Source organism: Sparus aurata, chromosome 14, assembly GCF_900880675.1.
Source record: "Sparus aurata chromosome 14, fSpaAur1.1, whole genome shotgun sequence".
Taxonomy (NCBI): Eukaryota; Metazoa; Chordata; class Actinopteri; order Spariformes; family Sparidae; genus Sparus; species Sparus aurata.
Genome location: NC_044200.1, coordinates 13,559,300 through 13,584,387, shown reverse-complemented (window position 1 = coordinate 13,584,387; position 25,088 = coordinate 13,559,300). Strand labels below are relative to the sequence as shown.

General features: G+C 42.7%; 1 protein-coding gene across 1 annotated transcript in view; it reads right to left on the bottom strand.

The window, feature by feature from the left end:
- The window catches only part of LOC115595458 (neural Wiskott-Aldrich syndrome protein-like), a 26,746-nt gene extending 1,658 nt beyond the window's left edge, over positions 1-25,088 (bottom strand). The window contains exons 1-8 of the mRNA XM_030439986.1: positions 24,950-25,088; positions 19,306-19,328; positions 18,388-18,482; positions 16,020-17,625; positions 15,769-15,897; positions 12,635-12,818; positions 11,511-11,553; positions 7,939-8,092 (exon numbers count right to left, since the gene is read on the bottom strand). Coding sequence (XP_030295846.1) covers positions 7,939-8,092; positions 11,511-11,553; positions 12,635-12,818; positions 15,769-15,897; positions 16,020-16,143 — 634 coding nt within the window. The 5' untranslated portion in view covers positions 16,144-17,625; positions 18,388-18,482; positions 19,306-19,328; positions 24,950-25,088. The remainder of the gene's footprint in view (positions 1-7,938; positions 8,093-11,510; positions 11,554-12,634; positions 12,819-15,768; positions 15,898-16,019; positions 17,626-18,387; positions 18,483-19,305; positions 19,329-24,949) is intronic.

Sequence of the window (25,088 nt, the reverse complement as noted above, 5' to 3'; positions counted from 1 at the left end):
AAAAAAAGTTTGCTTCAATCAAAATATATATTTTCAATAAAAAAAACCTTCACTTCAATTAAAAAAAAAACCTTTTCAATCAAAGAAAAAAAGTGTTTGAATGCAAAAACTATAGTTGAGACTCAAAAAAATGCATTTGAACACTGTTTTTCTTTGATTGAAAATGTTTTCTTTGATAGAAGTAAGGTTTTTTTTTGTTTGAAGAAACTTTTTTGATTGAAGTAATGTTGTTTTGTGTTTGGGCCATATTATGGGTAGGACATTTGTGTCTTTATAATTCCATCAAAAAAGTAGTTGCTTCAAACAAAAAAAATATTTTCCATTAAAAAAATCACTTCAGTCAAAAAAATAACTTTTTCAATCATAGAAAAAAAGTTTTTTTTTTTTGAATGCAAAATTTTGTTTGAGACTAAAAAAATTGCATTTGAACACTTTTTTTTTTTATTGAAAATGTTTTCTTTTATTTAAGCAATCTTTTCTGTGTTTGGGCCATATTATGGGTAGGACATTTGTGTCTTAATTATTCAATCCCCAAAAAGTTGCTTCAATCAAAAAAAATATTTTCAATCAAAGAAAAAACTGTTCAAATGCAAAAATAAAATTAAATCCCCCCTAAAAAACCCCCAAATCATTTGAAGTGTTGTTGCTTTTTATTGAAAACATTTTTTCGATTTGGAGTGATTTTTTTTTTTTTTAAATATTTTTTTGGCTTTATTGAAAGGACAGCTGAAGATATGACAGGAAACAGGGGGAGAGAGAGGGGGAGTGACATGCAGCGAAGGGACCCGGGCCAGGAGTCGAACCCAGGTCCGCTGCAGAGCCTTGGCACATGGGACGCGCCGCGCGCGCTCTACCAACTGAGCTAAACGGCTGATTTTTTTAATGGAAAATATTTTTTTTTGTTTGAAGCAACTTCTTTTTGATTGAATTATAAAGACACAAATGTCCTACCCATACTATGGCCCAAACACAAAACAACATTACTTCAATCAAAAAAGTTGCTTCAAACAAAAAAAACCTTACTTCTATCAAAGAAAACATTTTCAGTCAAAGAAAAACAGTGTTCAAATGCATTTTTGAGTCTCAACTATATTTTTGCATTCAGCACTTTTTTTCTTGGATTGAAAAGGTTTTTTTTGATTGAAGTGAAGTTTTTTTTTTATTGAAAATATATATTTTGATTGAAGCAAACTTTTTTTGATTGAATAATGAAGACACAAATCTACCTTCACACCAGCCAGCCAGGTTCGTGACCTCTGCTGCCGGCAAAATATAAAACCTTGGCAGACATCACATGAAGTGTAATTATGCATCAGGAAGCCAGAAAAGAAAGAAGAGAAAGGAAGAGGAAGATAAGAAAAAACAAGATAGTGGTAAGTGATACATTACACTGGATAAAATAGCTCTATTTGTCTTGTACAATTAGTGTAATTTCGCAGCAGGTAGGCTAGCAAAAAATGTTTATGTTAGCTACCTGCCTGACAGCCAATGCTGCTTGTAACAGTTAGTGCAGCTTTTTTTCGAACGGACAGAATATGGTTACATACTGTAATATGTTTATTAACGGGATAAGGAAGACGCAGATCTGTTCCAGAATCACTGTTTATCGTATTTAATGACATGACGTCATTGCTATAGTTTTGTAATAGGTTTTGATGAAAGTGGCGTAGCTTCTCTGCTATACTGACTATTCCACTGTGATAATCTGTTAGGAAAACCACACAATAAATTCCGTGCATCAAAGCAGATCGGAACATTCATGTCTAGTAGTATTCATGCAGACCAGCTGTTTACTGTCTTTAAAGCACCCGGTGCGTCTTGTCTAATTCTCAAACAGCAGAATGCTTAAATGCTATGTTAAGCTACAAGTAGATCAATGTATAACATAAGCTTGGGATGTTTTATGGAAATGCTAACATATCTTTTCTTCCTCCCTCAAGGTGCTTTGCTTAAATTTCTCAGCCCTCAGGCTCTTCCTAAGGAACCCTACACTGATGAAGGTAGAGTGAATTTCTCTCACTGAGCTGAGCTGTTAATAGTGACCTCTTCCAATATGCTAACCGTGAAATGGTCAAACGTACTTAACAGGTAATTTCAGATTTTTTTTCATTTATTTTCCCAGCTACACCATCAACTTCATCCTCCATTCATAAGGAAGAAGCTGACATGGAAGAGAGTCGATCCAGTGGTGCCATGGCCTCCTCGACAGATGCATCACTTCTCAGTGCTGACGTTTCCTCTATAGCAGTGATTCTTAACCATAGGGCTGTGAGCGCCACCTAGAGGGCCGCAAAAAACTTTCAGTTTTGCACCTGTGGGCCGCGAGGGCCCCGGGTGTCATAAGTTATCTACTGAAAACACTTGTGGGAAAGCCGGTGGATTTTTTTAGGAGGAAAGAAAATGGGCTGCAGATGCAGAAAAGGTTGATCATGTCACTGACTGGCGACTCTACATATGCATTAAAAGCCAGCTATCTCGTAGCCAGACATGTGGCACAGAGCAAGAAGCCATTCACCATAGCGGAGGAGTTGGTTCTCCCTGCCGCTGTGGATATGTGCCAAGAGATGTTCGGAGAGGCCGCTGCCAAGAAGCTGCTGATCATCCTGCTCTCGAACGATACTGTGAGTCACCGTATCGCAGACACGGCCTCAGACATACAGCATCAGCTTATTGAAAGAATCAAAAGTAGTGCATTTTTCTCTTTACAAATGGATGAGTCCATGGATGTCACAATCACTGGGACAGAAGTTTGCACAAAGACATACTATTCTGTGGAGAGCTGCCGACACGAGCTACGGCTCAGGAATGTTTCCGCTGCATGGACAACTACTTCACTGAGAACGGCCTGGACTGGCAGAACTGTGTCGGGGTGTGCAGTGACGGTGCAGCGTCAATGACTGGCAGGCATCAAAGTGTCATCAGACAGATCCTGGATCGTGCACCAGAAGCTAAATGGACACACTGTTTTCTCCACCGTGAGAGTCTTGCAGCTAAAAAGATGTCACCAGAGTTCCACGAGGTGATGACTGTGAGTGTTAAAACCATCAACTTCATTAAAAACAATGCTGTGAACTCCAGGAGTCCGTTTCACATAGCAGGTTCAACAAACTCTGAGTCTAACCCTGAACTCTGAGTTGATCTACTCTGAGATAGGAAACTCTGAGTTTTCGGTTCCAGAACAGCTGATTTGAGTTAGTTTGATCAACTTGGAGTAGTTTAACCTGGAGTTAAGCGCGTGCACCACCAAGTATAAAAAGACAGCATAAATGGAGCCCCAATTCGACGAGTCACCATAGCAACGGGGAAGAGGAGGGCTACGTTTTTCACCCCACTGGAATTAGAAATATTAATGCGCTCAAACAGTGAGCACGTTTTTAGAAGGAAGTGTAACACCGCTGCAGCAGCAAAAGAGAGGGAGACGGCGTGGGAGAACATTCGTGCTCGGGTCAGTGCGTAAGTTTAAATGTAGTCCTTTGCAATCACAATAATATTACAGGGGGAAACTGCTTGAGTGGTAGCCTATTAGTTTATTTCATTTAGGTGCAATCCCGCGGGGGAGAAGCGCACTTGGCGGCAGTTTAAGATGAAACATAAAAACATTGTTCAAACAGGTAAGACCTCGGCATAATCTCTTGGGGGTACCTCATTTTAATCATGTTTTACATTTTAAAGTAAATATTAAGTGGCTGTTTGACTGTACAGTTGTTTTATCCCCAACATAATGCTGTTTTCACACACATAAATGTCTTCTCATCTATATCATGTTCTGTTAAATAATTAAGCCTATTTAAACTAACACAGACTTCTACTCAGCCAACAGAAAGAAAGCAGATGCCCGTAAAACGGGTGGTGGCCAAGCACCGCCACCTCTAACGGAGGCCGAGGAGCTGAAAATGATAAAGATGGGTAGTAGGCGTTTCAGGGCGAGGCACACTTTTCTGACCGCTCTGCATACAGTTGCCTTGCTCAAGTGCTCTGCATCTCCGACGTTGTATGAAAAACTCCCATTTCCAAAAAAACGCAGCGCAACACAATATCTGCTGGGATGTGAGAGCATGACTTCGGTTGGTAATGTTAGAAATGTTAGGACAGATTAGGTTGTGTATGTAAATGATGGACTGTGACGTGAAACGGTACCGCTCAAAAAGATAATTGTCTGGAAATGCAAGAACATCTATGTGCGGTCTGATTATCCTCTCCCGAAGGAATATTTAATTCTCTGCGCAGTAATGCTGCACCTTCATCCACGGGATCACTATCAACAGGACATGCCATGGTAGTGAAAATAGTCGCCACCTAATATAACTTCTAATGTAGGCCTACTGACTGATTTTTGCAATGATTTTCTCAAAAAACAGACGGCAGAACTATACTACGCCAAGACTCGCCTGCTGACTGAATTAATGAGGAAATCAAATACCTTGCGTGGCTGAAAGAGGGCGGAGACAGAGAGAAACTCAAGGTTTGTTGGTCCCGACCAGGTTAGGTTCATAGAGTATGTTATCATGGTAACTGACCGAGAGCTTAAGTTACCTCTCTCTGTGAAACAGGCTAGAGTTACCCCTCTTTCTCTAGTTTGAGTTACCTCCCTTTGTGAAACGGAAAACTCAGAGTTTCCCTCATTTCAGGGTTAACAGACTCAGAGTTTTCACTAAATCTGCTTTGTGAAACGAACCCCAGATGTTTCGCCAAGCTTTGTGAGGACATAGAAGCAGATCATGTCCAGCTGCTCTATCACAGTGAAGTGAGATGGCTCTCAAGAGGACTGGTCCTCAAGCGTTTGTTTGAACTGAAGAATGTTAACCTTGATGCCTCTCTCTGTCTATTACTAATGATCTTGTGTGGCCTGCCCTCTTCCAGGTCATCATGGTGGACAGGAAGTCGTCTGGCTCGGGCTCCACTTGGTGATGCCTCGTCCTGCTCGGTCGTCTCCTGGTTCCACTAACTTTACATAACTTGTATCAGATTTTCTGTTGATGTAACTTGTAAACTGTGAATTGTTGCTCTTTTCTGTACACGCAACATCTATTGCTTGTCTGTCCGTCCTGGAAGAGGGATCCCTCCTCTGTGGCTCTTCCTGAGGTTTCTTCCATAGTTTTTTTTACCCTGTTAAAAGTTTTTTTTTCCATCAACATGTGAAGTTTTTCCTCACTCGAATCGAGGGTCTAAGGACAGAGGATGTTGTTCACTGTACAGATTGTAAAGCCCACTGAGGCAATGTGATTGTGATTTTGGGCTATATAAATAAATTGATTTGAATGAGGTCTTCACTTTTCTCACTGAGAAAAAATCTCCTTTTGCATATTACTATGCAAACACAGAGTTCACAGCAAAACGTGCCTACCTCTGTGACATTTTTTCACTCCTGAACCAGCTGAACATCTCTCTTCAAGGAAGAAACAGCAACATGTTTCTTGTTGCAGACAAAGTTCAAGTTTTCAAGAGGAAACTTGCTTTGTGGACCAGGGGGCACAGGAAAAGAGGATGGACATGTTTCCACTTTTGTCTGACATTTTGGAAAACTCCCCTCAGGTGAAGATCAGTGACTCAGTCTCTCAGCATCTCTCACAACCGGCAGAGAAGTTTGATGAATACTTTGCTGAGGATCCCAGAGAGGGACCCATTTTCTGTGGATCCCACTGCAAATGATGTTGCTTTGCCCTCACATCTGGAATCCCAGCTTCTGGAAGTTTCCACTGACAGCACTTTAAAGTTGCAGTGGGGCAAACTGGACCTGGGCTCCTTTTGGATTGCTGTCTCAAAGGAGTACCCATGTCTTGCACTGAGGGCTGTGAAACTACTTCTCCCATTCACAACTACATACCTGTGTGAATCAGGATTCTCCATTGTGGCCACAACCAAGACCAAAGTCCGAAACAGACTCAGAGCAACACTGGAGGCTACGCTGAGAGTGAGCCTTTCCCCCATTCCACCCAGACTGGATCTCATTGTGTCTCAGAGGCAGGCCCAAGTGTCTCATTAAGAGGTGAAGATACAAAAGTAGTTGTAGCTTCTTAAATATGTTGACTGTTTTCCTGTTCATTGATTTGTTTGTTCATTTGTCAAAGATATAAAGAGCAATATCTGGTTCTGCCAGGCAAAAATGAAGACTGCTGAAGCAATTGTTAAATTAATTTTAAGGCTATAACGTCATTTGCACTTTATTTTCTTTATTTAATTTTATTTAGTTTATCTATTTAATTTAAAAAATATATTATTTTAAACGTATTTATTTGATCACCGCCTTTTTTGTTAAAAGTAAAATATAAATATTTGTCTTTTTTATGAATAAGCCTGACTTGAGCCTTTTTTGTAGCTTGAATTGTTCCATGAATTATCAGCATATTGTAGTGACCGGAGGAGTACCGTTTGCGGCTCATGGGAGCGAATTCTCAAGTGTTGATGAGACTGTTATTGTTGTTGTTGTTGTTATTGTTGTTGTTGTTGTTTAAATGTAAGTTCAGTTGTTGCAGCTGTCTAATGGATCATTCAGTTTTGTCAGGAGCTGCCACATGTATTCAGTGGTTAAGTGGAAACCTTTGCAGATCATTCAAACCTACTCTTTTGAACTGGAGCATGGAAATGTATCTGTGGAAAAACAAAGAAATAGTGCCAGATAGACCGGAATAAAAAGCCTTATGTTAGCATGTCTTTAAACCAAACTGAGGATTTTCTGATTGAATATATAGTTTGCACAATTCAAAAGGTTTCAAAAGTTTATTTTATCATCATTTTACAATGCCAGGTTTGTAAAATGAAATGGAAGTTGTAGTCTGACTTCATGCTACAAAAGATCAAATATTTTTCATGGTGGATATTGATGATGAAGTGAGGAGTCTTGCAGTCTAGGGAGTGAAGCTGCTGTGTAGTCTGGAGGTACAGCAGCAGATACTTCTGTATCTATTACAAGGTACAAAGTAAATGTATCGGAGGAGTACTGTTTGCGGCTCATGGGAGCGAATTCTCAAGTGTTAATGAGACTGTTGTTGTGATATGTTTCAGTTTGATGCTTCCTGTACATGTTTTGACTGTTGTTGTTGTGACCTGTTGTGTTCTGAGGATGTTTGATGTTGAATTGCCATAGACATTGATTTTGCAGTGTGCCACCATGGCCAAGTATGATAGGGCGGGTGGTGATGTTGATCAAACATTTGTGTCTGATGGAGTGAATAAATCTGTGGTCCCTGCACCTTGCTGCGTCAGTAGCACTGGACCTGTGTTGAAATTCAAGATCTGTCTCGTGAGACTTTCTTCTGCTCGAGCTTGCCACAATATGTTAATAGAAGTTTAATAAAAACCACAGCTGGAGTTCACAAGTTTGGCTAAGACAGAAGTTAAACAGCAAACAATAATCATCAATATAAGAAATACTTCATTTAATAGTTAATAAAAGTAATGATTATAAGAATGTAAGCAATGCATGTCAGTTTCTCAGGTCTTCAGCTGGTACTGAAGCATCATGCAGTTGTATAAACAAACCACTGGGAGCAGCCTTCTTGCACGTAACTGCTGTCAATCTTGTTATTTAAAAACGTCAGCATCATTGTACAATATGGTTGACAAAGAGCGAGAGTTTAAAAAGGTCAGAAGTCATGATGAAGCAACCGCATAAGATTTCCGCGTCTTCAGATGAAGTAAGAATGCCGCAGAGTCAGATAATCATAAAAACATCCAGCAAGTAACACAGCAAAACACTCTGAACTCACTCCAGTAACTGCAAAGTCACACCCCAAATAACTGAGTTTTTTTAAGTTCAACTTGACATGCACAGTCAGTCAGTCATGCATAGAAACCTACCACTCCACCTGGGCGGACCTGGGGAACCACATGAGATTACATTTAACAACATTAGACAAAACTGTCATAGTGAAGTCAGGACAGTGAAGAATCTGCACTCATTCTCTACTATCTGTCTTCCCAGCAGTGTATCCGTCTCACCTTGTCTCCGCAGCCCATTTTTGACGGCTTCGACGCCTCCTTTCTTCTTGATGAAGCCATAGATGACCTTCGAAGTCTCCTTGTCCTTCAGCTGAGCCTCGGAGATGCCGCACATATAAAACAGGTTCTTCAGCTCTGGGTCCAAGTTATTCAGCTGGAGGAAGAAAACAGAAAATGAGTTGATGCCTGACGGTCAACCACTGAAGTAATCTTTTTTGGTGTTCAGGTCAGTGAAAAACTCAAATCATCATCAACTGAAAGAAAAACACAGTTACTGAAAGCAGCTATAAGAGTGGCTTTGCCTTGGTGCTCCTTATGTTAAGATCTGTGATGGGATCTTATTGGTTTTAATCTGTATTTAGGAGCTTTGCAGCTCAGTAACACATTATGTGACTGACATGTTGAGTAAGGATTAAAAAGGAACATTTGAAAAAAGCAGGATTACTGTTCGACACTGGCTGTCAAACATCAATTCAATCATATCAACTGGTGCATCCAGGAAAGAGTGGGTGTGTCAGAAGTAACTGTGAGATTTTACACTCTCCTCTGTGAAGATGAGATCACAATGTCTTCCATTCTGCTGCCACCTGGTGGTGTGAGGTAACACTACCGAGTTGGCACCAAGGAAGAAGAAGAAGAATAAAAATCCTCATTGACCCAGATAGGGCTGGGCGATATGTCGATATAAAACTTATATCGATATATTTTTGAAATGTGATATGGAATTAGACCATATCGCATACATCGATGTAGTTCAAATTTGCGCTGTGGTCCTTGCTCCGGGCAAACCGCTGAACCGGAGCTCTCTGCACTGCTCCCCCCGCCCCTCCTCCTTCATGCACAGAGAGGGGAGGGGCTGGAACAGACACTCCGGCACTCTTCAACAAACACTTTGGTGGCCGCCGTTGCCCCGTACTTTGGCCTTGATACCCCGTGAAAAAATATCATCGCACGGCCACCGGTCAGCGTAGCGGGCTTGCCTTTAATTACAGCCACCTGAGTGCACAGTAGTCACTCACAGTAACTTCAGTGAGTTCGCGGTTCGCGCAGGTGAAGTCTCATCATCATGATGATCTCACGTGAAAGTCTCTCACACAGCAGCAGCGTCTCCATACAGAAGAACGAAACTTACAGCACAGAGATCGAGCTCAGCCGGTTTTGACATGATACGTAACTGAGGTATGTGGTAGGATTTAGTCCGGTAAAGTTGGAAATATATTCACAGATTCGAACTTCCCGGATCAATAACTCATAAGTGAAACCTTGTTAAAACACAATGACGGCTCGTTCCTACCGTTTAATGATAGACAACTACCTACAACCGTATGTTAATCAAAACGAGCGTCTGGACATTAACTCTGGTCTGTATGGTCAGCCGTCTGTGAGACGAGGGCGCAGGGACCGTCTACAAAGTGCAACACTGAAAAGAGAAACTACAAAAAATATTCAATAACTTCACTATTATTCAGAGTGTAGTGTTACCAAAATCACTCCACACATCAGTGGTCTCCTGCTGGTTATTCTACAATTTCTTTGTTTGGAAAAAATGTGCTTTGCCATAATTTTGGGGAATTTCTATTTTGGAGAAATATTCAATAATACTAATATTCAGTAAGGTGTCACAAAACTCACCTCACCCTAACCCTACTTAAAAAAAACTGTTTTGTAATGTAACATTAACTTGATATTGGTATTCAAACATTTTTTTAATACATAATCCATGTCTTATTATAAATTAGGATGTTATGGTATCAGTCTGAAAGGTAAATCAACACATTTTACTCAGTGGCCTTTGTGCCCCTGACAAAAAAAAAAGTGAAGGCCAAATGGACTTGCCCCTAAAATGACGAAATTCCCACCCACATGTCATATTTGGCTTTGATTTTGACTGAGGATTTGCTCTCACATTGCATAAAAATATCGGGATATATATCGTATATCGATATTTAGCCTAATTATATCGGGATATGACTATTAGTCCATATCGCCCAGCCCTAGACCCAGATTTGAAAACAAGTCAGAACACGGCTTTTATTATGATCTGTTGAGAGAGTTCCGCTGCTTCTGGTTCTCATATTGTGTTGTGTTGCTAGCAGAGGCAATAAAGAGCGAGCCACAAGTAACACATTATCATGTCCTCTCTCAAGGCTAACTGTGCTGAATGCCATATGTTGGTACGGCTACCACGCCTGTTGTGGGAACTATGTTTTATTAGACAATTGTTTGTCCCATAAATTTGACACCAGACAGTGCTAATTATTTTCAGAGATGAAACTGTTTACCACTACTTTCCAGTAACTGTCTTAGTTTGTCTTGCCATTTTTTTATTGTGCAGTTTGCTTTTTCCCTTCATTCTAAATATCTTTCTGTACCTGATTGCAGCATGTTGTTTGAAATGTTGGTGACATTCTTATGTAAACAAATGTGCATAATGTGCAAAAACGACGAGGTCTGAATATAAGTCCTTGAAAGCATTAAACTTCCGAAACCAAAATCTGAATTTGTAGCGGGTTTGACGCGTTTAAAGGAAGTGGGGTGCCAGTCAGAGTCACGTCTGACAAATAATAATTATAACATAGAAAGAAAAGAGCTCCGTCAAACCATACAAAATAATAGATCAAATAGTATGTAGCAGCAAATGAAATGTCACCAATAACCAGCACTGCAAAAAACGAATAGACCACAATTCAATTCAGTTTTCAATTTGTATTATTCAATGTTGTGTGAAAATTGTCCCCACAGTCTCAGAGTTCAATCCACGGACATAGTCCGGTTTTCTCACAGTCCAAAAACAGTTTAATCCAGTTCACAACCAAAATAGGGGCAACTCAAAACTCCGCTCCGGGTTTTACTGTGGATCCGCACAAATCAAACCAGGAAATCAAAACCGAAATAGCAGCGTCTGTATTCACAGTTCAAACACAGGGATTATTTACAATATATACACCGGATACTCACGGTACTGTAGATCAGTCAGTCAGTAGTCAGTTGTCAGTCGGGGTTGCAGCGTCGGGCTTAGCTCCACCGGGACCGGCAACTCCAGGAAAAACTCCGACTGGAAATATCCCCTGGTTAATTCCTCCTCCTGACACACTAGTAGACTTTCACCCTGCACGGCTCCTTCGCGTGGGGAATTGTCATTGGATGAAGCCAAGCTTGTGGGTGTTAACAGTGATAAAATGTGAACGAGCTCTAGGACAGGTGGGCGGTGATGTCATTACGACTGCATATTCATCATCTACCATCAAGCATAATTACTGATGACGCTTTTTTAAAATTTCTTTTTGGGCAGGAGTCCATGGATTATGCAGATGCATGCAGGTTGATTCTCTTCCCTCCAAAATCTCCTTGTGTAACGCTCCCGATGATGAGTTGGCCGCATGGCTTGGCTTAATATTCTGATATTAAATTTGAAAAATCTGTCTGGGAGAGGGATGACTGATTGACAAACAGATCAACAAGGGGCCAAGTTTCTCAGCGTATGTAGAGGTCTCAAACACACACACACACACACACACACACACGTAAAAACAAGCACAGACGTTTGCATTACTGTGTTGTGTTGCACTTACATTAAAGCCTGTGTTTGGATCCCACCCTACATGCCCGATGTGCCTGTGGGAGAAGAGAGAGAGCATCAACAAAAAAGAAAAGATGCACACTGAGGTTGATCAAATTGCTGAAAAATCTACAGGTGGCCCACTGGTAACCTGCAGCATCTCATTAAGGACTGTAAGAGCCGTCACGGACTTTTCCTGAAAGCACAGCACAGATTTCCCTGCATTACCAGTCATTGAACACGCTGTATAGGATTGGATTCCGAATAGACAGCCTGGATTAATACGTTGCCCAGATTGACCAGCTCTCATAGTGTATGGACGAGAGGGATTAAGGAGCCTCGGTCTATGTGAACTGGAAGACCTACAGACGAGTAGCTGTAGTACTGCATGTTCGACGATCACACCGACAGAATAACCATTCAGTTATTCAGTCATAACCATTGAGCTATGAACATTGATAAATGTGACATTATCTTATTTAGTGCTTATTGGCTATTCATTGTGATGTGTGTATTGTATATGTGTATTGTGATGCTGAATAGTGGCCCCCATAATCGGCCAGGGTTGATAATCGGTCTATCCCTTGTAAGAAATACACTCCAGTTAACTGAAATCCAAAAATAAAATTAACTGAAATTTTGTTGGGCACTAAGAAAACTAAAATAAAAATAAACAGGGCATGTCTTAGTTTAAGTCTCTGTCAATTTGGTCAAAAGTTGTCAACACACGAAGCATCAGGAGTCGTTGCAGCATACTTTTATTGAGACTCGGATGTCGTATTATATTTCAGTACTTTTTTAGTACTTTATATATTTTACTCTTACATACTCTTGTTGTGTTATCTTTCTCTATTTAAATCTTGGTTACATCTACTGAGTTAAGTACGCAGTTTCCCCCACTGGTATCATTTGTTCTGTAATACTTAGTCTGAACTTGACAAATAACCCCCATCCTCCACTTACAAAAACATAAAACTGATACTGAACTAAAAGAAAATTTAAGCAACACTAAAAAACTATCTGAAAAGAACACACTGTCTCTGGAAACAGAAACCGAAATTCGACCACAAGTTCAAAGATCTCTATGAAGAGACAATGGTGTTTATTCAAATCCCTGCCAGTGTCCTGATCACTTACTGGAAGTTGCTCGGTGTGCCGATGTCTGCCTTGGTCAACCTCTTCTTCTTCCCCTTGCTCTTCTTCTCCCTCTTGGGGAAGGAGGAGTGTACGATGTTGTTCACCTGAGAGTTGTTGTGGTAAAGCTGAACATTGCTGATCTCGGGGTTTTTGATATCGACAGTGGCCATGGGCAACGTGGGACCTTAAAAAATGACAAGAGACAAGAAAGTCATGGTTTGTATAGAACAGCATGTGGACTGAAGGCAGTTTAATTAAAATATAAAGAGAAACTTGGTAAGTGAATACATACACCTTTACATAACAAGGGTTACAAATGACATATTGTGACATTACTCACATAACTGATTAATTTAAGGAAACAAATTTAAAATGACCTTGGGCCCTGATTGAAATTCAAGCATGAGGCCTTTTAACCGACAGCAGGGTTCCTTCAATTATGTAATCCATTATTTAATGGCTATTACAGATTTGGTTTGGCACGGAGAGGTCTGGCAAATTATATTTGGTGTGTGGGTGCGACAACAGGAGAGAAAATGTCCAAACTAAATGACAGAACTGGGGAGAGCCTGAAAACTGATACTAAACCAAACACTGTATGAGATTATAATGTCTTTAAGATATAAAAAGGTTTAAATCTGTTGTTAAACTTGTTCTCTTTAGTGTGGGTTCAAATGAATGACAGTCATTATGATGTACCTATTTATTCAAGGGAGTTCACTTTGGCAGATGATCCGTGTCTCAATCCCTCATTAATTCAAACTGTCAACTATTTAAATAGATATTCTTTTATTTACTTAACCTTTCATTTAACCAGGAAAGCTTCAATGCGATATTAATCCGGCCTTGCAGAGATGACAGGCAGATATAAGTCTGAGTAACTACAACAACAACAACAACCACTATGACAGTCTTTTTTTAAACCAGTCCTGCAATAATAATAAACACTATTTGTTAATGTAATGATAGGAATGATGGGAATACAATGAATATACACACTGTATACTCAGTGCACTGGGCCTAGTGATATTGCTGCCATCTTTAAATATCTGCACAGATCCATGTAGCCAAAATAAAAAAACCTGTGCTTTATATGACATCACTTGAACTAACATTAAGATATAACATTCATGTTTGGAAGTATTTTGACAAAATAAACACAATGAATGTGCAGAGTGAGCTATGAAATGTTTTAGAGGCCGACTGATTAATTGTTTTGGCCGATTAATCCGCGCCGATAGGACGTTTTACAAACTATCGGAATTGGCAGAACTTGGCTCCGATAGTAGCCGATGGCTGCAGTTTTTTTTCCACAGCGCCATAAACTGCTTCTTCCCTGCCCTGCTCTCTGTCTCTCTGATCACTGGGGGCGGGGCTGCTCCTCACACACACACACACACACACACACACACACACACACACACACACACACACACACACACAGAGCATGGGAGAGAGAGAGACGCCCCGAGAAGTGACCCAGGTGGAGACGGCGTCACGCGTTATTGTTATTCGCGGGTTGAAAGTCAACAAACATAACATCCTTGGCGGAGGCAATAAGTGCCAGTTGTTCAACAAGCATAAACGTGCATCATATTTAAGCATAAACAGCGACATTTTCCACCGGCACGTTTTACACAACCACAGTGATTGTTAAGCTAACAATTAACAGCTTGTTAAGAACACGCTAAAATGAAAGCTGTCTGTGTGTAGTCTGTTCATCTTAGTTTGCCATGAATCTTAAAATCTGGCAATTTCTTGTAAACTTTAGCTGCTGGCTGAGACAAACCAGCCCCCCCCCTTCGATTTGTTTCCAGATATTACAGAGTTTATATAGTGACTTTGCTGTTACTGTTGCTGCAGTGGAAACATGTAGTTATATTTGAAATATAAATGAATTCCTGTTCTGACTTTATTCTTTAAAAAAAAGATAATTAAAAACAAAATCATTCTTGAATTGAACATACAAGTTTAAATTAAATATATGATTTGTAATATTAATCATATATTAATCACATATAATAACATATAGCTAATAGCGAGTGAGTGATATCGGCCGATTAATCGGCTATCGGCTTTTTCCTGCTCCAAACTATCGTTATTATATCAGCCTTTAAAAATCCACTATCGGTCGACCTCTAAAATGTTTAACTGATGTATCAAAGAACAAGTTCAATGATTAACCATTAAAATTAAACAAAATATTGTTTCTGAATATCTGATGCTGTATAAGTACTCATTTTCAGCAGTATCGATACACCACTACAAACATCAAAGTAAGCTGACACACACACGCACACACACACTTTTTAAAGGACTAATCTAAAGAGAATAAACAATGTTATGTTAACATCCAGTGTTATATATCAAAACTCCATGCGTGTATCCTTGAGGTCCAACACCTGTTTTGAGCACATTTCCTTCCTCATGAAACATTTGCAAAGCTTATTTTTCACTATCACCACTCCTTTGAGCACAAGGAGTGGCAGCTGGGACAGATAACAAGCAATCTCTCATCACCTCGTTTGAACTGGCAACAGTGTTAGCATGTGGCATGTGATGCCACCAGGGCAGAGAAGATTAGAAGGATCGTCACATATCGCTGAACTTTGCACAGGCGGACGCCTTGGCGAACAAAAAAAAGGAAGGTGAAGGGTTTGATAGCACGTTGAAACTGAGGGTGTACAAAATTCTGACAAGGGTGGTTGTTAAAATTACTGACAGTGGTGTTTACAATGTCTCACTTACCCTAAATCCCTAACCAGGGCCGTTTCAAGGAATTTGGGGGCCCCAAGCAAAATGGACATGGAGGCCCCTGTTGCATATGCTGTGCATAAGAATTGAACATTTTGAACATTTTAACATTTTAAAAACACAACCATACCATAAAATCCAATATACATAACAAAAAAGTGCACAATAACTAAATGTCTGACACCTAGAAATTTGATAGGCAGTACTGTATATTAAAAATTCTGAAATGTCCATGGGTAAAAGTGACACAGTTTGGTGGGAATTCAATAGTGATTTGCACTGTTTGTTTTTTTTCTAACAATATGACAGCACACACTTCACACATCAGTTTAAACTCTGGGCTGTGCAGGATATCAGCTATAAATATAGAGCTTATGTACCTTGTGCTAAAGAGGAAACATCAGCACTTAGAAGTGATGCATCTGTCGAGGAGGCCATGGCACCACTGGATCGACTGTCTTCCATGTCAGCTTCTTCCTTATGAATGGAGGATGAAGTTGATGGTGTAGCTAGGAAAATAAATGAAAAAAAATCTGAAATTACCTGTTAAGTACGTTTGACCATTTCACGGTTAGCATATTGGAAGAGGTCACTATTAACAGCTCAGCTCAGTGAGAGAAATTCACTCTACCTTCATCAGTGGAGGGTTCCTTAGGAAGAGCCTGAGGGCTGAGAAATTTAAGCAAAGCACCTTGAGGGAGGAAGAAAAGATATGTTAGCATTTCCATAAAACATCCCAAGCTAATGTTATACATTGACCTACTTGTAGCTTAACATAGCATTTAAGCATTCTGCTGTTTGAGAATTAGACAAGACGCACCGGGTGCTTTAAAGACAGTAAACAGCTGGTGTGCATGAATACTACTAGACATGAATGTTCCGATCTGCTTTGTTGCACGGAATTTATTGTGTGGTTTTCCTAACAGATTATCACGGTGGAATAGTCAGTATAGCAGAAAAGCTACGCCACTTTCATCAAAACCTGTTACAAAGCTATAGCAATGACGTCATGTCATTAAATACGATAAACAGTGATTCTGGAACAGATCTGCGTCTTCCTTATCCCGTTAATAAACATATTACAGTATGTAACCATATTCTGTCCGTTCGAAAAAAAGCTGCACTAACTGTTACAAGCAGCATTGGTCGTCAGGCAGGTAGTCTACTCTATATCCAAACCCAGTCTGAATCATCTCACATATTTTGCTAGCCAGCTAACTGCCGTAGCTCTAGTAGCTAAATGAAGCTCCCGATATGAGTATGCATCAAATGCCCTCGTCATGGTCAGTGTGTTATCATTGCTAGTAGTGACTGGTGTTAGTCCTATTGTATATTCTTGCCTATATGTATGTTTTGTTTTCCTTTTCCCTTTAGACACTTTGTTCTGCCAGTCTTTTGTCCTACACTGTAATTATATCTTTGCAATTAGGCTTAATATCATAGTTAAGCCATTGAAACATCAGGTAAGATTTTTACAAATGAGTGTATGTGGTGATAAAATATAAAATCACACTCACAGCCCATACAATTTATCTGACATGAATATTGAACTTGAGGATTTGAATAAAATCTAAGTTATAAACACTAATCTAGGTAAATGACTGTCATCTTTCACATTGGGAATAAAGTAAGCGTGTATTCTGTTAAAGACTGTGTCTGATTGTTTTTAAACACAAACATTGTTTTTGACTCAAAGAAACACAGCTCAAGGTCATAACTACAGTCAACTTAATTTATTTGAAATGGTATACAAATCCAAGGCGCTGACTTGCAAGCAGGACACACAGGAACAGGATATGATGGTGCTGAGGAGAGAAGAATATAGAAAACATAAACTTGTGATAAAAATGGAATTAATGCTCACTTAAACTCACTTAAAAAGCTACACTGTTACATTTTTGGTGTGTAAACGTTCATGTGAGGCCTGATTGGTGCTTAAATAATTAATTGCATTAATAATGCCATGATGAAAAGTCACAACATATGCACAAGGCACTATCCCACATATTGCGTGTACTATGATTGACATGGGGTGGTGCATTGTGCACAATTTGAGGGACTGGGAGACTTGTGGACATGTTCGTGGTTGTTAAGTGCTTAATTTAATTTGGTCACTGGTCAGTTGTAGATACTGCTGTGTATGCTGACACTGCTAACTGTGATGCAGTAAAATTAATAAAACACTTGACCTGAAAATTCCTGTGTCCATCAGTCCTGGTTGGGGGCTTTAGCTGCTCCTACAAAAAGAGAGAAAGTGAACAAAGCAGAACATGATTTCTTTTAAAGTCTGATGAAGGATGAGTAAATCCCTTTTATTAATTAATTCTTTAAAGACTGATTCAGACACGGTTGCAGTAATCATTTGTGTATGTTATTGGTCTAACTCTAGGCAACAAACAATCCAGCAGAATTTCATGCAAGGCTGGCTGCTGGTCTCCGTAGTTTTGACTCTCTCTGATCAGTCTGATTTTGTATTTAAATTTACAAGATTACAAGAGTGGATTAAAAAGTAAATGTTATCATTACATGTTGCTCACTACCTTCATCACAACTCTGAAGCCAAAGTACTCTTACACAGTCAGATGAAACGTATGGCTATCACAGTATGTGCACCCTTTGGAATTGTGTGGTTTTCTGCACTGATTGGTTATAAAAATGTGGATATCTGATTGTCACCAGGAGCACTGGCTTGAGGGTTTTCAATGAAGACAATTTAAGCGGGACAATTTTTTCTTGCGCTAATAACATGTCACACTGTATGAGCAGTCATGCATAAAAATCTGCACCATCATACCATGCAGAAATACACACTATTCCAGAAGGTTCACTCTTTTTCCTCCAACTGTGTAAAATAATGATAAGGATAAGGATGTACTGAAACTATGAAAATCAAGGCTAAACTTAATGTTAAAGTTAGTGTTAGCTTACGCCAGTTGTTAGCTGCTAGCTGGGTAGCAGCTAAGTTATCTTTGCTAAATTCGCATATACAAATCTCTTACCTGATCAATCTGAGCCAGCGATTCTTCACATCTGAAGGGATCCGAAAGACAGCCGTGCCTGCTCGAATGAGGACTGGTACAAAACACACCAGCATCTTGAAATACAGGAACCTTGACTTAGCCACTTGACAGCGGAGGGAAAAGTTGATGACGTGACGTCACATATGCGACATGTAGTCTTTCTCATCATTTTTTCTCTACAGCCTTTAACTGAACAATTGCACAATAGACTGTCAAACTCTTGACGTGAAAAAATATAATTTAAACCCACAAACAACATTTGTGTAATCCAAGGCATATAACGACTGGGACCAGAAAATAATTACTTTCTGTCCATTCACAAAAGATTTGTTTCTTGGAAGTACCCAAGGCAGCTAAGTAGACGTCTGATTAATATGTTTGTGAAACGTTTTGCCTACAACTGGGACAACTTGTTGTTATTTCTTGGTGGTTTGAATCTAAATCTGACAGAAACACACTGCAGTAAGGAGTAAAGTAAGATGGAGGATTGGAAGTAGACAAAAGCTGTGTCCCAATTCTAAACTACATGCAGAAGTTGTATTATATAATAGAGATCATCTATAATCTAAGATAAACATTATTTGAATGACCAACTGATGTTTGTAAAGAATTCAGTGTTTGTAACAAGGAAAATAACTATTAATGAATGTTTAATAACTCTAAACTTTGGGATTCATTGATGATGGCTATTTTTTAGTGATTAACTAATCTTCATTTGATGTTACATTTACTCGTCATGAAGTTGCTGCCTGGCAACACAAAAATCTGAATGATCCTAAAACTCCAGCCAGCTGACATACCAACAGATGCCATCAGACAGACACAGGTCTGACTGGTTTTACACCTCTCGTCTGTTCATTTCTGAAGTTAATGGCAGGGAGGCAGTGGGAAACATACCTTTAGAGGGTGGCGTCTCTTCTCTGTAAACACAAACAAATAATATGATTAAAATCCTGTGCTGAGTAGTCGGGTTGTGTTAGTGAGAGACGAATGTACTCTCAGGCTGGGAGTCTGATCAGTCAAACACAAACATTCATGGCTGATTTCCTTAGACAGAAGGACAAGAGAGAGGTTATAATGCACAACAGCTTTTTGGAAAATTGTCATTAGTGTAACCGAGGATTTAGGGCGCCTATACTGAGTGAATAATAAAATAATAAAAGGACACGAATGGCCGTCTTCAGCGGCAACAGTGCCGTCCTTTATTTCTCCTCAATTGACAAATTCCGCGCTCGGCAACAACAACCACACTTCCGGTCACCCCCCTTCACAATAAAACTACACCTCCTGTGTGATGAATACATGGCAAATCTAATGAGGGCTGCCACAACATAAAGATAGGTTACATACCTCCCTCCCTCCAAAAAGAAACGTCCTCGTTTCACACATGACCAGCATCAATTAACAGGTCAAATGTAAGACACATACACCTTCAAACCCTTAAGGAGTAACAGTAAAGAGCAGCACATCCTTCCTCATAACCTAACAGTACCGTCTTGAGCCTGCATAATAAAAAAACAACAAAAAAAACAAAAAAACAAAACATAGATCCCTACAGGCATTAATCAAACTGCAAATACAGATAAGAACCCCCCCCCAAGAAACACAACACTGCGTCACACATTATGCATGCATTCAAAGCATGACATCCACTGAACAGTCACAAAGTCCTTGAAATGAACAGGCTGCCTCACAGCTCTCCCAAACCGAGACAGCCGTGGTGGGGGCTCACTCGAACCCGTAGCAGACTCTGACCCTACACCACCCGCGATGAGTGGTTCCTCAGCCACATGAAACAGTCCATCTTCCAGCCGTGAGAGGACCGAAGGAGGGGAAGAACTGCTGAGGGAACCGGGAGGCAGAGGCAGTGTGTATGGCTTCAGCCGATCGTAGTGAACGACCTGCTCATGTCCGTCAGAGTCCAAAGGACAGCCAATGCGATAGGTCAGACCAGCGTCTTCCTGCGAGCCCAACACAGCCAGGATCCTGAACGGGCCCTTCCAGTGAGGCGCGAGTTTCATCCGGTCCTCCGTAGGATTACGGAGCCAGACCAGATCCCCCACAGCATAGGGCCTGTGACGGGCTGTTCCATCATGATACAGTTTCTGTTTCTCCCGGGCACAGGTGCTGGACCGTCTGGCAGCACCGAAGGCAGTCTCCAGTTTCTCCACCAACGAGGTCACGTAGTCCCCTTGAGATGAAAAGACCCCCCAGCGGCCCCGCTGTGATGGCACCAAAACATCCACTGGGACCCTGGCTTCGCGTCCATGAACCAGATAGAATGGGGTGTAACCGGTGCTGGCATGAACAGATGTGTTGTAGGCAAAACCCACAGATTTCAGGTAATCATCCCATTCTCCACCAGTGGCAAGCAACGCCTTCGCCAGCTGACTAATAAGAGTCCGATTAAAACGTTCAACCATGCCATCTGATTTGGGATTGTAAGGGGCTGTGCGGGTCTTAGTGATCCCCAAAAGTTGACATAGTCTCTGCACAATCTCCGACTCAAATTGCCGGCCCTGGTCGCTGTGAAGCGCCTCTGGGATGCCATGTAGCAGCACATAGTCGTCAAACAAACACTGTGCTACTGACTGAGCTGTCTGGTTAGGGAGGGCATACAGATTTACAAACTTGGTGAAGTAGTCTTCGACTACTAACACATATCTGCTACCTTTAGAAGTCATTGGCAGTTCTAGAATGTCTGTGGCCACTCTCTGAAATGGTCGGCTAGCTTGAACCCCCCCCATCGGTGCTCTGTGCCGGGGCACCGGGGCCCTGCGGGTTTGACAGGGGACACACTGCTCACACCACTGCTGAATATCTCCAAACATGAAGGGCCAGAAATAAGTCTGTCTCGCTCTCTCCCATACTCTGTCTGCTGAGAAATGTGCCGCAATGGGACCTCCATGCAGATGCGGCAACACCTCTGGGACAAGCGAGGAGGGCACAACCACCTGACAAATTGCACCCCCCGTGGTGGGGGAGGTCACCGTCCGACAGAGAAGACCATTCACAACAGAGAGACGAGGAAATTCAGTCCACAATTTACGCAGCCGCCGAGGCTGACCTCTCATCTGGTCCCGAGGAGGCCGAGAACCATTACTTCCAATCCAGTCCAGTACTCTGCTAGTGTCAGGATCAGCCCGCTGCAGCTCCGCGACGCCAGCTCCATCCTGTGAGAGTGAAGACAAGAAAGACAAGTCATCTGGCTCCCTGTTCATGTCCCTATACTGCCCTCTAGTGGCGGCATCGGCGGCCTGGAGACCGCCGGCTGGTAGGTGCGGCCCAGGGGGGTGTGAGGGGGGAGCAGGTGCCTCCTGTTCTGAGTCTATGGTGTTCACATGAGCCGCCATTTCCTGTTGACGGCTATCTGTGGCCTCAGACTCATACTCGCGTCTCCGCGAAAGAGCGTCAGCATTAGCATGCTGATGTCCATGTTTGTGTTTCATGACCCAGTTGAAAGGGTCCAGTTCCAATATCCATCTTGCTCTTCTTCCTGTAGGATCTTTGTCAATGGACATGCCACGCAGGCCCAACAGAGGCTTATGGTCTGTTACAATGGTGAAGGCTGCAGCACCAATGTAATGCCTGAACTGGCGCACAGCCCACACTACAGCCCACAGCTCTCTATCAAATGTTGACCAACGTTTCTCAGTGGCTGACAGGGACTGACTGGCATACACCACCACTCGTTCAAGTCCATCTTTATCCTGAGCTAACACAGCCCCCACCGCTTCCATGGAGGCATCCGTGTACACTTTAAAGGGGATGTTGAAGTCCGGCATAGTGACTACAGGGGCAGCAGAGAGCACCCCTTTCAAGTACTCAAAGGCTGCATCACATTCTGTCGTCCACTGGAAAGGCACATCTTTACAAGTTAAGCGGTGCAGGGGTGCGGCGCGCTGTGCAAAGTCTCTGACAAAACGGCGGTAATATGAACAGAGTCCCACAAAGGCCCTCACCTCAGTTGGATTCTTGGGAGTGGGCCAACTCCTCACTTTGTCTGTGTTTCGGGGGTCAGGCTGCAGGCCATGGCGGGACACCACATGTCCCAGGAACACTACATGGTCTCTAGCGAGGTGGCACTTTTTAGGGTTAAGTCTGAGGCCAGCTGCCTGAATCCTGGAGAAAACCTTGCGGAGGCTGCAGAGATGGTCCTCAAACGTAGGGCTGTATATCAAGACAACGTCGAGATACACCATACACACCTGCCAGGGAAGTCCCCTTAGCACCAGCTCCATCATACGCTGAAACGTGGCAGGTGAGTTGGTGAGGCCCATCGGCATCGACCGCCACTGGTAGAGACCCCGGCCAGTGGTAAAGGCTGTCTTCTCGCGGTCCTCTTCTGCGACCTCCACTTGCCAATAGCCGTTCGAGAAATCCAAGGTGCTAAACCAGAGGGAGCCAGCCAGTGCATCTAACGTGTCATCCACTCTGGGGAGAGGATGACAGTCTTTCACAGTTATACTGTTCAAGCGGCGATAGTCAATGCAAAATCTCCACTCACCGTTCTTCTTCTTAACAAGAACGACAGGTGAGGCCCAGGGGCTGAAGCTTCCCTCTATCACCCCATCCTCTAATAGGGCCTCCACCTGCCTATCAATTTCCTCCTTCTTATCTGGAGAGGCACGATAGGCCCGTTGTCTTATAGGAGGATGGTCGCCTGTCTTGATGCTATGCTTGATGAGGGTGCATTTACCAGCCACTCCTTTAGTCATGTTGAATATCTCCTGGTGCTCTGCCAGCAGAGCAGCTATTTTTTCTTTTTGCTGCTGGCTGGCAGGAGACTCTTGCAGGGACACCAAGGGCAGTTCAGTGGACGAAATAGCAGAGACTGTCTTGACCGGAGCATGTGTGAGTGGCACAATCTCTGATTCGTCCACAGAGAAAAACTCCCCCAGATGTGTCCCCTCTCTCAGTGTAATGTCCTGATGTGTGGGATTTAACACACGGGCCAGTGTAACCCCTTTCTTCACGGAGGTCACCGCATGAGCCACCACACACTCACATTTGTTCTGGATGTTGGGCTTTAAATAGCCCACAAAATCAGGAGACTGGTCCACGGGCCTGGTCGGTGTCACACAGACCGGCACCAGCATTTCACTGAGGGGAGGCAGTGTCGTGGCAGTGGTTATAGAAACGTTGCAACACTCTGGAATCAAGTCTTTTCCACACAGGAGCGGGACGATCGTGTCCCATAGCTGCAGTGTGCCATGAGCATAGTCCAGAAGGGCACGGTTTGGAACCAGAAAGTCCAGGCCCAGTAGTGCTGTCTGTGTGGACCCCCGAAGCACGTGGAACACATGCTGCCAAGAATTATTTCCCAGATGTAACGTGGCTGTTATGGTCCCTAAGGTATCCAGCATCTGTCCATTCACAGCCCGTGCAGCAACAAAGTCAGCTTTTAGGGGGCGCTTGTGCAGTGTTGGGGCTGTTCTGCGGAAGTCAGCACTTATAAATGACTCTGTTGCACCTGAGTCCACCAGGATGTTGACTTCAGTCCCTTCAATGCTCCCTCTCACGTAGGAGGTGTGCTGTTGCCCTTTAGTGTCCTGTGTCAGTGTATTAATTGTGGGGGAAGTACCTGTTTCCTCCTCCAGGGGGCCCATAGGGGATGTAGCTGATGTCTGGGCCGCAACACCAGCTACACCTCTTTTCCCGGCTGATTGGAGGTGTCTTCCCTTCTGGGTGAGAGGAACCGTACTCCTCGGCGTCTCTGTGTGTCATCATTAAAGGGGCCCCTGGGAGGTCGAGGACCACGCCAGGTTGGAGAGGGCGCTCTGTCATCATAGGTCGCACGGGGAGGCGGTCTGTCCCCGGGGCCCCCCTCTGCTCTCTGCTCAGGCCAGCGACGGTCCGGTGACCGCCCTCTCGGTTCGACCCGAGGGCGACGTGACTGGCAGCCCTGTTCCCCACACACACACTGACAACCTGGGGAAGAGGTTCTCCACTCATCCCTCCAGCTATTGACTCTCAGGCGCTTGTTTTCTTCCGTCATACGTCTCATTTCCAGCCTCATTTCTCTCATGTCCTCAGAAAGTTTCTCTATAGCTTTGTACGCACCTCCTCCCTCCGAAATGGAGTGCACCATGGCAGTTGCACTCCCCCCAGGGGAAGCGTGGTGTGCTTGGAATTTGACATAGTCCAGTTTCAAAGTCTCTCTGGCCATTTCACATCGGGCAGCGATGATCAGGGCCTCCTCCAAGTCAGTAGCCCCCTGCTCGTGACATTTAGCTCGCAGAGTTGGGTCGAGCCCCGCCAGGAACCTCCGAAATTTCTCCTCTTTTTGGGCTATGTCACCATAACCTGGGAAGGCTTCTTGCACTAGCTGGCTTATGTCCGCCGCATAAACGTCCAAGCTCTCCCCTGGAGCGCGGGGGCGAGCCGAGAGGTTAGCTCTGAAACAATCTAGAAAATGTCTCTGTCCAAAAGCCTCAAGCAGCTTCTCTTTAACTGCAGGATAATCAGCCTGAACGGCCGCTGGCAGGCTGTCCCACAGGAGACAAGCAGCCTTGGTCAGCCGTGTTGGCAAAATTCTCACCAGTTCAAAGTCATAGTCATCGCTGGTGCCTCCCACGAGTGCTCTCACAGCCACTTCGTACTGTCTGGCCCAGCAAGGGAAACTTTGCTTGTCTTCTCCGGTGAAGGGCGGCGGGAGTTCGATCCTCACTCCGCTGGCT